General features: G+C 38.2%; 1 protein-coding gene across 2 annotated transcripts in view; it reads left to right on the top strand.

Annotated features, from left to right (window-relative positions):
• The window catches only part of LOC120534455 (alpha-2-macroglobulin-like protein 1), a 121,681-nt gene that overhangs the window by 40,103 nt on the left and 64,518 nt on the right, over nucleotides 1-17,060 (top strand). For both annotated transcript variants that reach the window (XM_039762044.1, XM_039762053.1), the window contains exons 13-15: nucleotides 7,613-7,676; nucleotides 9,531-9,676; nucleotides 10,920-11,069. In XM_039762044.1, the coding sequence (XP_039617978.1) occupies nucleotides 7,613-7,676; nucleotides 9,531-9,676; nucleotides 10,920-11,069 (360 nt within the window). The remainder of the gene's footprint in view (nucleotides 1-7,612; nucleotides 7,677-9,530; nucleotides 9,677-10,919; nucleotides 11,070-17,060) is intronic.

The following is a 17,060-nucleotide window of genomic DNA, read 5'->3' on the forward strand; positions in this document are numbered from 1 at the left end:
ATGTAATCTCATACTGCAGTCTCCATGTATTTCTCAATAATGCTTAATAAATCTTATTCAAAAGCAATACAAAAACTCCAGAAACAGGATTTTATAAACAGAATTAAATTCTAAATTATTAATGTAGCTAGCCAATTTAATTTCTCAGCAGAAACAGCAGATTGGCCTTTTGAATTATTATGAAAAATAGACTATTTCTATTTTTTTAAACCAAGTCAGTTGCTTAAACATACAAGTTTGGTCACATTTCCAGAGGACGAGGCAATTCGCTTTTTCTGCACAATATGCCCAGACAGTGAAAACAACCTCTAGCAAGGAACTCATGTGGCAGGTGTTGCCAAGTACTTGCAAGCAATGCAAGCTAGCTCTTTGTATACCAGAGCATGTGTGGACCACCACTTTAGGGGGCAATCCTCCTGATTACAGGCTCTGCTTTAAAGTGCTCCAGACATTTCTGAATACAGTCCTCCTCCACACTCCCACTAATGATCGATGGAGACGCACATTTTTCAATGACAGTGTTTAACATTGCTTGAAAAAAGAAAAAAAAATGTGCATTACCTGCAGGGCTCGAGCAATGCCCCCACCTTCTGAAATTTCTCCAGCTCAGCATTTCTTGGCATGACCACGTTAGTTTTATGTAGGGCTAGTGCATCTCTTAGTGGTTGCTCATTTCTTCGCACACGCTTCACTATCTCCAGAGTGGAGTTCCATCTAGTCGGTACATCTTGTGCGAGTGTCTCAGTCTTCAGGCCATGCACAACTTGATGTTTCTCAAGTTCTGCAGTATTTGATGGACTGTGCCTGAAGTGCCCCACCACCTTTCGGTATTTGGAAAGTGTGCCGTCAAATGCACTATTCTACAGAGACACTGTGTCAGAAGGTTGAATGCTGTGCGCGATGCATGGCAAGTGTTCGAAAGGCTGCTGTCTCGCCAATGAAATTAAATTTCGTGCACTGTACTGAGTGCTTATTTTATTCTCAACGTTCCACTGCTTTGCTACACCCATAAAATGTTCGCCACATGTTTTCATGACCGTCAAAATATGTTAATACAGTTTCCACTGTTCGTCGATATAATGGGTTGTAACCCTGAGGTAGCTATGATTTCCAAGTGATGTCCAGTAGTCACCAGTAAGGACGACCGTCTCTGTGATCTCCAACTCCTTAGCTAGTTTTGCCCTCGCTGAGTCATACAGGTCATGTATCGTAGTTACGACTGTGGCTCTCGTGGGTAATAGATAAGTTGGGTCATTGAATGTGATTCGAATTATGTCGCACAAACCCTTGTCCTCCACTATGTAAATCGGCGTGCATGCTGTGGCTATCCATTTAGCAACTGCTACCGTTAATTTGCTGGAGGGTGACGCGTCCATTGGTTTCTGCCAAACACTGTCGAGTGTGGTCTGTCGCATTAGTATAAAATGTATGTTTGGCTTGTATGTGATATTGTACCGGTAGGCTGCTTGTACTCCAGTGATAACTAAACTCGGCTTGACAGTAACTACACACAATCGTAGTATTATCGAGTGAGCCATCGGACAAAGTTTTGAAACTAAACTTCCCATTTAATGGACCTTTTTCCATCGTTCCACAATTAGGAATATAGAGTGACTCCTACAAGAAATAACTTGAAGGCTAGAGTAGTGATGGGTCGTTCTTGAACGATTCCTTCCTTTTGAACGAATCTTTAAAGTGACTCGGGAAGAACGAGTCGTATCATGGGAGTGATTCGTTCAGTCACGCATGCTCATTTGCGCAACTTCCTATAGATTCTGTATTGGAATAAGCTTAACCAACTCAGTCTGAGCCGGAAACAGAATTAATTAGTTCATCTCTCGAGTCTTCGGGTTCGAGTCGTTCGTTCATCACGTTACAGCCCCATAAGCTTAACCTATGCAGTCTGACTCGGAAAGAGAATTGATTAGTTCATTCCTCTAGTCTTTCGAGTCGTTCGTTCTTTTGTCACGTGACCACTTACCGGCTCAGTACCTCAGTCAAATACTAACGTAAAATTCCATTTGTTGTATGTTGGATCATATTTAGAAATTATCATAAACTTATCAAAAATGTCTAAAACGCATTTACTTATAGATACAAAAAGGTCTGCTAATTTCTGTCACTATGATTTTGTTACTGTTTCTTGAGGATCTGTGGTGTGTTATTTTATAAATAAATAATCCTGTTACAAATAAATTATAGATTAATTATTGTGATCAACATTTGTGTAAGCAGTAGATGTGTTAGGGAGGTAACAGGTAACATTTTAATTATATTTTGCTAAAATAAATGAAATGACTCGAAAAAAGATTCGTTCATTTTGCTGAACGAGACTCAAAGGTCCGAGTCGGTAAAATGATCTGAACTTCCCATCACTGGGCTAGAGTGGCATGCATTCAGTTTGCAGACTCAGCTTGAACTACGGGAATTTCATAGGGTCAAAAAGAACTTGCGTTAACGACACCATTTTTTTAACAATGTTAGAGTTAGAATGCGTTATTAATGCGTTAACTTTAACAGCCCTAATATTTCTATAGTCAGCAGAATTTTTAGATCATTATTAAAGATGTGTAATGGTGTGCCCTGGAGCCAATACTTTCCGCTTTTATGATGTCAGAGGCTAGCTTTAAAGCTGATTGGCTACCTGTACAGGTAGTGTCTGTCTATAGCTGTGTTTTTCAAGTCCTTTCTTTTATTTTGTGGCACACCTAGTCTACTTTTTATATTTGTAATCATTTTATGCTGTATCTACTAAGTTTTTCAACTCATTGCTGAGTGCTTTACCAGCAAGCAATTCACAATGGAGACAGTAATATGTTATTTTGATATCTCTGTTTTCTTTCTTCACTAAAATGACAAATCATTTTACTAAACCAACCACCCATGAAGCCTAACTTGTATAAATTCCCACAAACGGACAGGGAGCTGTGTAATGTCACTGACACATACAGAAGTAGCACATTAACCTTGCTGATTGCTTGAAGTGAGTTTGGGGTCCATCCCACTTGTAAGCTAGGCATCCGGATTGTAACTAAAGCACATTTTTAGAGTTTCTTCCAGAGCAAATTAGGAGTGAGGCCTCCAAAATAAGTTAGGAAGCAAACTAAAAATGTATCTGGTTTGCTCAGGGGAGGCAACCTCAACTTCAGCCAGGCACCAAGACAACCTGCTGACTTGAGCTGAAGCAGACCCAAAAATGAGCAGCAGAAAAAAACAACTACAACACTTTCAAACTCTACAACAATATCCCCCCACAAGGAGATGAGTAAACATCAACCCTCTGATTGCATAAACAGGACAAGCAAAGAATCTTAATAAAAATAAGATTTATTTCACAAAGACAGCAAAATACAAGAAAAAGCTTAGTAGAGCAAAACTATGCACAAATGAGTTACCTAAAAGAATACAAAAGCAAAGTTTCAAAATAAAATTCAAATACCAGAGTTCCTAAACAGAGCTGAAAAAAAAAATCCAAGAGAGAAAATACAATACTTACAAACTCATTAAACAACAAATGATTCCTACTTAATTTAACATTTAATTTAAATAGCCTGAGGATGGACCCAAGAGTGGTGATATCCCGCCTTTTAGGGATCCACCCACAAAGAACATGGAACATCAGTACAATTAAAGAAACAGGAAATAAATATAAGATCACAATAAAACTAAAATAAATTAAAAACACATGAGAAATAATTGTTCAAAATTAACAAAAATAAAATACATATAACTTTCACCTGATACAAGATACATTTATTCCATAGTTGATAAAATGAATTTGGCTGTGTTTTTGTAAAGTGAAACTGTATGTTTTCCAAAGTAATGCCCAGACTAATACCCACATCACAGCTGACCCACTACCTTGAGCTCCCAACATGCTCCAGTCTTTATATATAATACAATACTGTGGCTGTCTGTTTGTCCGTCCAGAATTTTAAATCACCCGTAGCTCGTAAACCGTTTGAAGTATTGACCTGAAATTTGGTACACATATACTACATGACATCTACTATCAGTTTTCGGGGTGATGATTGACCTCCAAGGTTATTTCTATTTTTGCTTTTATTTTATTTTATTGTAGAATTAACTCTTGGCAGTGGCCAGCAGGGCGGCCATGCTGCGCATGCGTATGGGCAGCGTTCTTCATCCCTACCACCTTCGCCGTCACTTCCCCTACCTCTTCATATCTTAAATCATTCTTGAGCCGGATTGAAGACTTAAGTGCCAGCTTAAGTGAAAAATTAAACAAAGCGTACTAAGTAATTGCAACATAAACACTGACTTAATCAGTTTTAACGTGAAAAGATGCCAATGAAAGAAGAGAAGAAGCGGGCCGCTAGGTTGGAGAAAAGAAGAGCTGCTCAGGAAGGAATAAGCACATCAACCTCTGTGCAAACGAATGCTAAACATACAGAGAAAGAGGATGAAAATTAGGAATGCTCAAGTCAAGTGGATTCACTGGACGTTGTTGTGCAGTGCGCCATTATCGGTAACATATATATTATGTTTCTAATCTAAGAGCATGCTCCCAAACTCTGACTAGTGTGCCAGTAGCATTCATATACAGTAGAAGAAAAAAAAAAGCGCTGGCTTCATTAATTAAGAAGTGCTTCTGCAACACTCCAGACTATTGTTGTAGCACCTCAGGGTACTCTGGCACCCTGGTTGAAAACTACTGGTCTAAAGCAATAACTTTAGTAGAGTCCCAGAAACTAAACAAAGCCCAAAGAAATGTAATTTACTGTCCTGTGTCAGTAACCATTAATATTTATCCCTTTGAATGTCCCAGTATCAGTGGAGATATATTTTTTTAACATTAATGGTAATAATGGGTAATAAGGGTAAACTAAGCTAGCAGGTTGATCATTTTATAGCTTCCAGGGCACTATACCCAAACATGTCACCTCCTAGTATTATCTTATTTATTAAATTCAAGAAGTGACTCTCATTTTGTCTTTGCAATGGGCATATGATTATATACATTATGTTCTAATAAAGACATAAGTAACTGATTCATCTATAGATCATAAGGGGGATCTTGAAATCAACCCAAAATGTAACAGAAAGCCTATGTAGAAACTTGAGGACCGAAGTTAAGTAGTACTTTGCATTTTATTAGCACTCCAGTCTGTTAATATAACAGTTTGAACTTCCGGTGAATAAATCATGGCAGTAGTCATTTTGCATGTAATGTAATGTAACCTGCCTACTGCAGTGGTTCTCGGACATGGTCCTGATGGACCTCCTGGGACTTCAAGGTTTGGTTCCAACCAACTTCAGTTTTATATTGGACTCCTGGCCTTATAAAGCAAGCTGTTTCAATGTTTTGGGGTCATACCAGAAGTTGCCAAACTAAAAGTTTACATACACTTTATAATTTGGTGGGTTTTTAAAATTGTTTTTAAGATTTTCATCATAATGATTTTCATTCTGATTATCCAGGTGTTCTGCTTATTTAACCTATTATTTACTAATGGGCACTTTAGTGGGTCTGATGTTGAAGCTGCTGTAGCCTTTAATCATTTAGTGTCACTTATTCCGAGTGTCTGCTCAGCTCATTGTTAATTGACATTATTAGAAGAAAATTAAGGGAGTGAACTACACAAAAAATATGCAAATTAATTGGAAAACAACAAAAAAGAATTAAGTGTGTAAGTGTAATATACATGTAACTATAGCTAAAAATACAAATAATTCCATATGTATTATAAATATAAAAAATGGATTGCTGTGCTTTTCTGAATGCCAAATAAGAAAAGATAAAAAGACCACCTATCTATCTATCTATCTATCTATCTATCTATCTATCTATCTATCTATCTATCTATCTATCTATCTATCTATCTATCTATCTATCTATCGTGGCGAGTGGCTGGGGGTGGTACCCAGCTGGGACACCTGGAAGGACTGGGAGAGGGATTACACATCCTCCGGACCATGAGAGGGCAGCCTGGTTGGTATGGGGGCCACGGGAATGGAACATGGAAGCTCAACCCTATAGGGGCCTGTGGTCACTGCCATGGGGTGCCCAGACTCCTGAGAAGCCCTGGACGTCAGCACTTCCGCCATACCCGGAGGTGCTGGTGGAAAGAATACCAGGGACACCCGGAGTTTATCCGGGTGCTCATGTGGCACTTCCGCCACACCAGGAAGTGCTGCCGGAAGCTCATCTGGAGGAACCAGGAGCACATCCGGGTAGATTTAAAAGGGGCCACCTCCCTCCATTCGTCAGCTGGAGTCAGGTGGAAGAGGACGAAGCTCAGAGGAGAGGAGTGGAGGCGGTGAAGAGAGGACAGGAGCTTAAGAGGCCTGGACTAAGGGTGTGTGGTGCAGGGGCACTAGATTGTTTACAAAATACTTTATTTTAAATATTGTAAATAAAACGTGTGTGGTGGACTGAGAATGATGTTTGTCTGTCTGTGTCAAGGTTGGTTCCCACACTATCTATCTATCTTTAGTTCATTAGTGTCTGTCTACCACAGCTCCTCCATATTGTTGAATGGAAGCAACAACTTTTTGGCTCTCTCAGCTTTCTGTACTATAATATTTAAAACTGGCACCAGTCACTTGGTCATTGCTTATAAAGATCAACTTTGCTGTGGTTTATGTTTTCTGTTTTACCATATTTTTGTAATGTTTTGTGAAGTTTTTCTTATTTTATTTCTACAGTTTTTCACTTTACCCAGCCCATTTCTACTAATTTTTGGTCAGCATCATGATGTTATTTTTGGTAGATGGTAATGGATGTGGGATGCCTTTATTGTTACATAACAACAATAAAATATTTCAACAGCAAACTGTCAAATTTTGGATTTATAATTTACTTTCTTAAGAATAATTAGTATTTTGTTCTTTTTAAAAATTGTCATAAAATATGCCCTTTTATTTTCAAAACTAATTGTACTGTTAGTATCTATTTAATTTTATCATATGAGGAGTGAAGAACATGGGGGAGAAATATGTGCCTTGATAAGTTCAGTACACAGTTTTATTGAACAAAGTCAAAAAGAAACCAATTTATCAGAACAGCAAGCAATTAATAAATGAAATAAACACACACGGAACCCTTCACCAGCCTCTCCTAACCTGTCCCATGCCACACTACTAGGAGCTCTGCATTGAAAACTGACCACCTTCTGCACTTGACCATCACAAGGCAACTGTTCAATGATCTGCGGACCTACTGTAATATGGTGACATTATGAGACAGTTCTCTAACCCTGTTTTTATTTTTTATTTTTCTCAGTATGTATGAGTTTCTATTCATTAAAGCTGGTGCCCCTTTTCATCAATACTCTGGTGTAAAGAGGTCCTTGTTCCTAATCTTTCCTTAGGTACAAATATTCAGTACCTCCAATATATGTACTCAATATAAAATATTCAGTGTGTAGAAAACCTCAGTGTTGTCCTCCTGTAATTTATTTCTGAAAGTGTTGGCACCGTAATGTCCTCTTCATGCCATACTTGCATTGAGGATCCTGTTTTCTGTTTAGAAGATAAGCAATGGAGAACCTTAGGGGTTCAAATATGGAGTCCTAGTATGAACATGTAGTTAAATATTTCCTTTAACTGTATTAAGAATTTCACATAAACTCTGTTATCTCTTTTTCAGGTTATGTCTAAAGGTGTCATTGTCCTCAGTGGACGAGTTGAAATCATTTTGGGCAACGAAAAAGGTTAGACAATGAATGATGTTTTTGGAGTAATGTTTATCCTAGATCTTGTTCTACAGGAAAACCTGGACAGAGTTACTTGATAAAGTAACTGGGAAAAAAGATGTAGTCAAAAACTAAAAGTACTTGGAAGCCAGAAGATCAGACAAACTGTAACCAGTACCAAAAACTGACGTAAAAATGAACTCAAATACTAGCACAAGTCCATCCATTATCCAACCCTCTATATTCTAACTACAGGGTCACGGGGTTGCTGGAGCCAATCCCAGCCAACACAGGGCGCAAGGCAGGAAACAAACCCCGGGCAGGGTTCCAGCCCACCGCAGCTAGCACAAGTCAAAACCAGGAAATGTTTCAGAAAATGATTTGTAAAATAAAAGAATGATAGACACAAGAGTTATGGAATCAATCAACTGGATAGGAAACTGAAATTTCCAAGCAGGTTAATTAGTCAGAGAGCACAACCTCCAAAGGTACACCTCAAGGAGTGACCTTAGATACAGGAGCACAAGATAGCATCAACCATAACTACCCAGAATGGTGGTGATAATGGTAGAAAAAAACTAATGTAAGAATCATAATCTATGACCTTAAACATCCACAGTTAGAATGTCAAAATCCTCAAAACGATCAAGGGGAAGGCAGAAAACATTTAAGCAAAATAGCCCATTATAACAAATGTCAACTTCTGATTTTTTACATGTTTGTTTGCTTTTTTGTACACTGCATCAGCATTGGCCTTATATATTCCTTCCTTTTTTATCACAATTATGATCAGGGTATGAGCTGAAATTGGTGCCCTGCACAGCAGGACCTGTAGATATGGAGGTTCCCCATCTTGCCAGGATTCTAATCCATTGCAATAAGTCATTGCTTTAGAGGTTCAAGAACAACTCAAAGATTAAAGTTTATCACTGTAACTCAGAGTGGTTATTTTTAGTTAATTTGCTCTTCTAGGTAAATATTAGACCTTGTTAAAGCAGTTACTCATCCTCATTTTCTCCTAAACAAGAGAAACACTGAAATACTGGTTCAGGCTTTCGTTACCCCCCAATATATTTGTTGTAGTTCTCTGTTCACTGGTCTACCAGCTAAAATGCTCAATGGACACCAGTCTATTCAGAATTCAGCTTCAAGAGGTACTGAATTACACTAGGTTTACATGGCACATTGCTCCAGAACTTTATCGGTTACTTTGGCTACCATTGTCTTTGCGTATTCAACACAAACGTCTACTCATGCATGCTCAGCCCTCCACTATGTCATCCTCCACATGTACTCAGATCTTCTGGCACTAGACTGCTGGTTGCCCCCCAAACTAATCTATCTATGTGTGAAGGCAGGTCTTTCAATGCCATGGCCCACCCAAATTTTTGAATCATTACCACAATGTATTTGAGACTGCTATCCCTATCTTCTATAACAACTAAATTCAAAAGTTTCCTTGTCGGTCAGTCTTTGTCTTAACTCTTAGTTCCCGTAAATTTCTATTCTTCTTCTTGTGTAGTTTATTTTAATGTTTTTGTGATATGTTTTGCTACCTTTATTTTTATTCTGATGTTGTTATTTTATTGGTAGTTTTGTGTTTTATTGTCCTATTATTAATACTACTGTTTGTAGGGCGACCTTGACTTTGAGAAAGTTGATACTTGTATATAAATAAAACTCATTATTATTTTTGAGGCAGCCATGTGACCCTGAGGAAATAGCCTGCCTGTGATTTACAGTAGTTCTTCTAATTTATTGTATGCTTCATCTGCTTCAGGGGCTTTGATGTAAGCGTTATCACTGAAATGTGCTGTATGTAGACCACTCTATCATGTATTCTTGATTAAAGAGCTACCTGTATCATTCCAGAGTCAAAGGGGGATTTCTTCATCACAGTTCCTGTGACTATGAGCATGTCACCTGCTTTTAAAGTGCTTGTGTACAGTGTTTTGCCAAATGGGGAAATGATTGCACACAAGAGCCGTTTTAAAGTCAACAAATGTTTTGCAAATAAGGTAAACTGCTAATTTTATTAATCCTTTTTGAAGCAAGGCCTTAAAGCCCATTTTTATTAAGCATCATCAAAGCTTCTTTAGCCCTTAGAGAATTTTAGTGTTTGCTGTTACTGTAAAAATATCCTCCAACTTCAAATTGAAGAAATTGTCATTTTATTATTATTTTTTAATGTTTAGAAAATCTCAGTATATTATGTATAGTCTCAATAAATCCAATTGTGAGCACAATTTGTACCTCTGTAAATGTCCTACGATGTGTCCAAATTTCTACATCTGCAGTAATTTTTGCCACCAGTCCCAAACTTTCAAGATCCCAACTGCCCCCCCCACCATCTGAAGGGGGATATGGATCTAAGGACAAAAAAATTTAAAAAAAGCTTAACCTTTTGTAGCAGAAAGAGATAAGCAGGAAGAGTATCACAAACAATGATCAAAGTTAGCCCCGGATCCAGGTCTTAAATGCAAACAGGTAAAGATTACGTGCCTCGGTAATCACTGCAACACTGGCATTGTTGGAGAAAGATGACAATTTCTAATGTAATTGCCATAGAATGTTATGTGTTAGCAGTATAATAAGCAGTGATGTAATACTATTAGTGGCATAGAGGTGTGGTAGTTAGTGGTGCTGCTTTAATATCTGTTAATAAGACTATGTAAAATGATGCTTTAATGACTAACTCTTTGATGGGCATTCTCTCCTTGGTTACTATTTAAAGATGTCTCTTGTATGCTTTATTATATGAAATACAGATTCTGTATGTGTACCTTAATCAGATACTGTTATTGAACAACTGTTCAATAAGTTGTTTTTAGTGTTTAGAGAAACTTGAAAGGTCTGCAATTAGGTTCGATAGGACTCCACTTTATTACTGAAGGCAGTTGGTCTTCACATTACAGTTTGGTTCGGTTGTCTAATATGTTGGCTTTTTTTGTATATTGTAGTCTATGCCAACAGTAAAGTTACAGTTGGGGAGGATCTTAAAGAAAATTACAAAAAAAATGGTAAAAACTATAAATGGTACAGAAGGCTGACAGAAAGTTTCTATTCTAGGCTGTTCTAGAATATGATATCTCAATATAGTTTAGCTGCATCTTTCCGCAGAAAATTAGTGAGATACAGAGGTTCACTCAAACAGAACCCTACTTTTTCTAGTGTATATATCCATGTTTTAGGTCCAAATAACCTGTGAGTATATCATGAATCCTCAAGAGTAACCAGTTTTGGTGTTATTTCCTTTTTCAGGTGGAACTTCGCTTTTCAGATCCTCAAGAGCTTCCAGCAGAAGAAACTACACTTCACCTAAGAGCCTCCCCTGGATCTCTATGTGCACTGCGCTCCATTGATCGAGGCATATTATTACTTGGCCATGCGCCTGAACTAACAGCAGATCTGGTAAGTTACATTCAAAGTACAGAACCTAATTTAAAGTACATTCTTTTGACCAATATATTTGCTAAACATAGATAATAAAATTCTAACCAAGTCTCTCACAAATAGATTTGAGACACTGTTTGTCTTTGATATTTTAAACAATATTATTGAGTTTGCCAAAGGTAGACAATTACTATTAAATCTCTGTTTAACATAATATTTACAACATCTGAATCAGAATCCCCTGTATTCTTGCTCTTATTGGATGTAGGAAAAATATCTGATGCTGTTTGATGGAACTTGACATGAATGGATTTCATAATTTTTCTGTCTATATTTTTTCTGTTTTCAAACTTCCTTTTACTCATGAGTAGTTTTGAACACACCAAATTCATTTCTGCATTTGTATTTCTTATAAGAATAATATTTAGCAGTGTTGATTTTGGTTAGCATATTTTTCAACATCATCTTGCTTTTGAAGAAACAAACATTTTCCACATTCATTGTGCACTTTTGCTAGAGAGGTTGCCACCATTGGATGACTGCAAGTCATAACCTGTGACATCATAACGTCAACAGTACAAAGATCTGCACCTCTCACTTTCTGGTATCTAAGTTTATATAAAAACAATACACTCTTCATTGGTATTTGAATTCATGTTTGATTTTCTGGTTCAAATAATTATTTTTCTGTCTTCAATTTTTGTGAATACATAGGACAGACTTTTGCTTATTGGAATTAGGCTTGAATGTTGTTTGCTGTATTCATCTTCCAGGTGAAATTTTCCTCTTTATCCGTTTCACCACAGATATTATACAATTGGAACTACTATACAATAAATAACATAAATTTGGGTTGGGTTTGGACTGTTATCTACATGCAGGCGTTAAAATACTAGAACCCAGAATCTTGGGTTTGTACTAATATTTGTACTAAAAAAATCAGATTTAATTATGACAACAATAAGGCAGTGAGATCAGGAGATAAGGAAGAAGGCTGCAAAGGCAAAAACACAAACAATGACCATATACACCAGTGCTGATAAACCAATCACACATTTTGACCCAAAAAATGCAATATCACTGCAAATAGCCACATTGTAAATTATTTTCTGTATGCGCATATACACACACTCTCAGAAGAATTTCCCATAGTCTACAGTGAGGGAAGACTATTTACATAGTTAAAAAAGCTGTTTTTCTTCATACCCTGCAAGAAGCTGCTTTTGACTCAGTAGGACGTCTAGGAGTCCTTGCTTTTTACAATCCTATTCACTCTCTCTCTCTTTCATGTGTTTCAGTAAGAACAGATCTGTGATTTCACATGATTCAGAGGTAAAACAAAAATGATTCCTACAAACACAAGTTGAATCAAGTGTTGACAGTGGCTTCATTGCTGTCCGTTTGACATTGAGATATTTCCATATCAGCACACTGCTCCAAAATTCAGGAGTGTATTCCCTCATAACATCTGTCATCCTCAAAAAGTCCAATCATCCCTCTATTTGAACTGTCACTAAAGGGAATTTAAGTCAATCTGATCCAACAGTGAAAAGGTCAGTGAGAAATGTAATCTGTGATCTTTTCAGATGTAGATCCTGTATGTTTTTGCTTCTCTTCCAAGAACTGTTTTATTGCATCCAAAAGTTCAACAAACAAGAAAGCAATTTTCCTTTTGAAATCCACCTTGCAGTGCAGTGTTGTGGCAGATCTCTGGGAAAGTCTTTATACTCTTCAATAAGCTCAGCAGTATGATTTTTGAACTGTCTGTGATTGACAGCATGTGTATGAATAAAACTGACAATCTCTAACGTGGGTGTTATGACTCCGGGTGCTATTGATGGATGATGCAGTGTAAAGTCAAAAATTCTGGAAACCTCACATCAGCTTTACACAGTCCCACAAGGCCATGCACAAATCCAAGCATATTGCTGTGAGATTTCATAATTTAATATTTGCTTTCTCAAAAACACTTATCAGTTTCTCTTTTATGTTAATACCATAGGCCCTGTCTTTTAATGCAACAATTTAATTGTAATTCTTCTTTTACTACACAATCTTCTGAAACAAACCTTCCAAAATTGCAAACTGTGGCTTGTCATGAACATCCCAAGACTCTTCCAAAGTAAGGCCAAAATACTGTAATTTCTCTAGATCAGTAAACAATTGTGTTTTAGTTGCATTATGTATGTCAGATATTCTGTGTTCAACTGTGTGTGTCGTGATAGAGATATGATACCAATCACTTTAAATTGTTATTTTCTGGGAAAAAAGATAGCAATGACATAGTTAATGCACCTTTTCACAAATTCACCTCATAGTACAGCTTTTTTAGCACAGGTGACATTCCATGCCAGTTGATCCAAAGGAAGTGTTACCATCTCAGAGAGCTTGCTAAGTCTTTAAAAGAACTAGATCTGTCTTAATGACTTTGTTTCAAATTATTTAGCTTGTTTTTGCAAAGTTCAGAACCTCTGTGAAATTCCCAATTGACATTAGTATGACATTAGGTGTGTGCTTGGTGTGTGTGTGTGTGTGCGCGCCCTGCAGTGGGTTAGTGCCCTGCCCGGGGTTTGTTTCCTGCCTTGCACCCTGTGTTGGCTGGGATTGGCTCCAGCAGACCCCCGTGACCCTGTAGTTAGGATATAGCGGGTTGGATAATGGATGAATGGATGACGTTAGGAGAAATCATGTTGCAGGTTTAAGCTTTAAAATGTGACATTGAAGTCTAGAATATTAAGAAATATGACTTTCAAATATGGTCCACAAAAAAAAAACATAAATCCTCCTACTCTGCTAAAAAAGTTCATTGTTCATCTTCCTAATTATGCTTAGCTTTTGGCTTTACACTTCCTTCATCCTACCATGACATTTTAAATCACTGATTGACAATGATCATAATGAAAGTCTATGGAAATCAAGATGATAACAAGATTTTGTTACCTTTTCACCTGAAATCAGTACTCATATTTAGGCACAAATTTAAATGCATAATGAAAGCTACAAACATGCAAACAAAGTTATAATTAAAAATGAAATAATGAAAATATGATTTTAAATGGAGTGATGCATACTATATATACAAACAAAGAACCACAAGTGACTCACAATCCTCTGTTTGATTACTTATGGTATACACAATAGAGACAGTAAGTAGTCCTCATGATAAAATCTTTTTGGAAGTACCTTACATCTGTCTCTAAGAAAAAGGAGAACACACAGGAGGCAGGGCAGAGCGGTGATGAGGTCTAAATCGGACCGGAGGTCAGAAACACAGGAAGTCAGAAAGGGAATCCAATGCTGAAGCTAAACAGTCAAGAAACAAAACAATGTTCCTTTCAATATCATTTTTTTAGCTGCTCCTAACTGAAACATTAAAGACTAGGGGGCTTTGCCCCCTGCTCGCTTCGCTTGCCAACCCCTGTACTGGGTTAATCGGATATACAATTAAAATTTTTTTTTTCTTTGGAATTGTTTCAATTTCATCATTTGCACTTTTACTTTAAAGCTTCATGAACCCTTGCACCCTCAGACACCAAAACAATATTTTTCCCAGACGCTTAGCCACCCTGCCTCCCAACTCAGCTCATCGTCTGGGAGCCCCACAGATAATGACACGGGTCATAGGGCATGAAGAATTCTTGGTCCTCCCTGCAGCTCCCTCTCGTGGCCCCATGGCATCCAGCAGGGCGGTGTGACAACACTCGAGCAAACTTGGGGGCGGTGTACCTCCTGTCTCCCGGGGACATTGGCGCCACTCGTGATATATGCCCGTGAGTGAATATTGTTTCTGTTTCTCTAATAAATAATCCGACTTTTTCTAATGTTTGTCCCTGTGATTTATTGATTGTCATAGCACAAAAAGCTATTCTCACGCCATGACGAACAAACTGTAAACATTTTAATATTCTGTCCACAGTAAAATGGCATATCACGATCTCCTTTGGTGTCCAATAATGTAATGCACAAAGCACCCTCTACTCCCAAATATTCCAATAAACAATGGACAAATCCTCCACTCCCAGACGCTTAGCCACCCTGCCTCCCAACTCAGCTCATTACCTTTTATATTCCCTGACCCGGAGGTGTTCCTTCCCAACAGTCCACAAGCCAGGGTAAATAATGTTTCTCACCCCGAAAACTTCCGGGTCATAGGGCATGAAGAATGCAGCTCCCTCTCGTGGCCCCATGGCATCCAGCCGTGATCCATAATGCCCTGCTGGTCTTCTGGGGATCCATGCAAGGAGGGCTCCACCTGGCGGCTTGGGGGTATTGGCCGGGGTACATGGCCGGCCATATCTTACAGTGTGTAATGTTATTCACGGAATATATACATTACCTTTCTTTTTGCCTATTAAAATTTGCATCGCTTCTCCGTGATCATAAATATACACCTGACTTGTATTCTTTGAAATTCAACTTGTCGTTGCTTTAACTATTGTGGGACCACAGATTCTCATAGCGTACGGTCTATTATTGTGTAAATCCAAGTTTTGTGCATTGAATGATGCAAATGCAAAAAGACTTTGTTGTCTACTCTTTGCCTTTTATTTCTGATCTTGATTTGTCCTACTCTTTTTTCAATTACACCTGGTTCTGATGATTACAATGATCCCTCCTCAATCGTGGGGGTTGCGTTCCAGAACCCTCCTCAAAAGGTGAAAATCTGCAAAGTTAAAACCATACGTTTATATTGTTATTTTTATATTGTCACACTTGGGTCACAGATTTGCACAGAAACACAGGAGGTTGTAGAGATAGTGACTTTAAAACACTGCAAACAAACATTTGTCTCTTTTTCAAGAGTTTAAACTGTGCTCCATGACAAGACAGAGATGACAGTTCCCTCTCACCATTAAAAGAATGCAAATATATCTTCCTCTTCAAAGGAGTGCACATCAGGAGCAGAGAATATCTGAGAGAGTGTGAGAGAGACAGAGAGGGAAAATCAAACAATCAAAAATCAATAAGTGCTGTTCGGACTTTTAAGTATGCAAAGCACCGCGACAAAGCAGCCGCATGGAAAGCAGCAATGTGAAGGTAGTCTTTCAGCATTTTTTAGAGGAGTGTCTGTATCCTTTAGGCCAGTGTGCGAACAGCCCCTCTGTCAGGACCAGAGAATGTCAGAGAGAGAGAGAGAAAAAAGCAAACAATCAAAAATCAATACGTGCTGTTCTGGCTTTTAAGTATGCAAAGCAGCGTGTGGGAGGCATATCCTATATCATTGAGGAGTTGTATTTAATACGTAATACATGCTCTGATTTGGTAGCTTCTCAGCCATCCGCCAATAGCGTCCCTTGTTACTTACTTAACAATCACTGACTTCGTAACCCCAAACACAACTTTCTAGCACCCTGTCCAATCCCTCATCCCCCACGTCTCCCCACCGCATCATTCAATACCCCGCTATCAGTCTTCCGTGTTGTACTCCACCCTCTGACCGAACAGTCACTTAAAACCAAAAAGGCCGCAACCTGGCTGGGACGCTGCAATACTTTTGAATTTTACTGGTTTCATAATCTCTTATCTGCCTTTTTTTCTCTCCAACGCCTTTGAGTCTCTATTCTCCGTATTGTCCTTATACGCTTTATATGTGTTGAGAGCATAGCATCTGTGTGCACTACATGCTTTTACACGACTGACTGTTTTTTGATAGCTGTGCTCTTATATGATATCTTTTGTAAGTAGGGCGTGTCTTGCAAGAATCTCATGTTCCACGTCCCCGCGAGACGGCACTGGGGCAGTCTCTTGGCACCAACTCTCATGTTTACAGTCCCCGCAAGACGCTCCATGGCCAGTCTCTTTTGTCTCGCGGGTCTTTTAAATATCTTTCGATATTGCTTTTGCTTTCCAGGATTTCTTTTTATAATACAATAATTATAATTGTTAATTGAGATAATCAAATACTGTATATGGATGTCAGGTGCAGTGCACTACCATCTTTTATGGTTGTAGTATGATGAATCAGCTTGTGACATGTCCATCATACAAGGTATAAAATCCTAGACACAA

The sequence above is a fragment of the Polypterus senegalus genome, chromosome 1, assembly GCF_016835505.1.
Source record: "Polypterus senegalus isolate Bchr_013 chromosome 1, ASM1683550v1, whole genome shotgun sequence".
Taxonomy (NCBI): Eukaryota; Metazoa; Chordata; class Cladistia; order Polypteriformes; family Polypteridae; genus Polypterus; species Polypterus senegalus.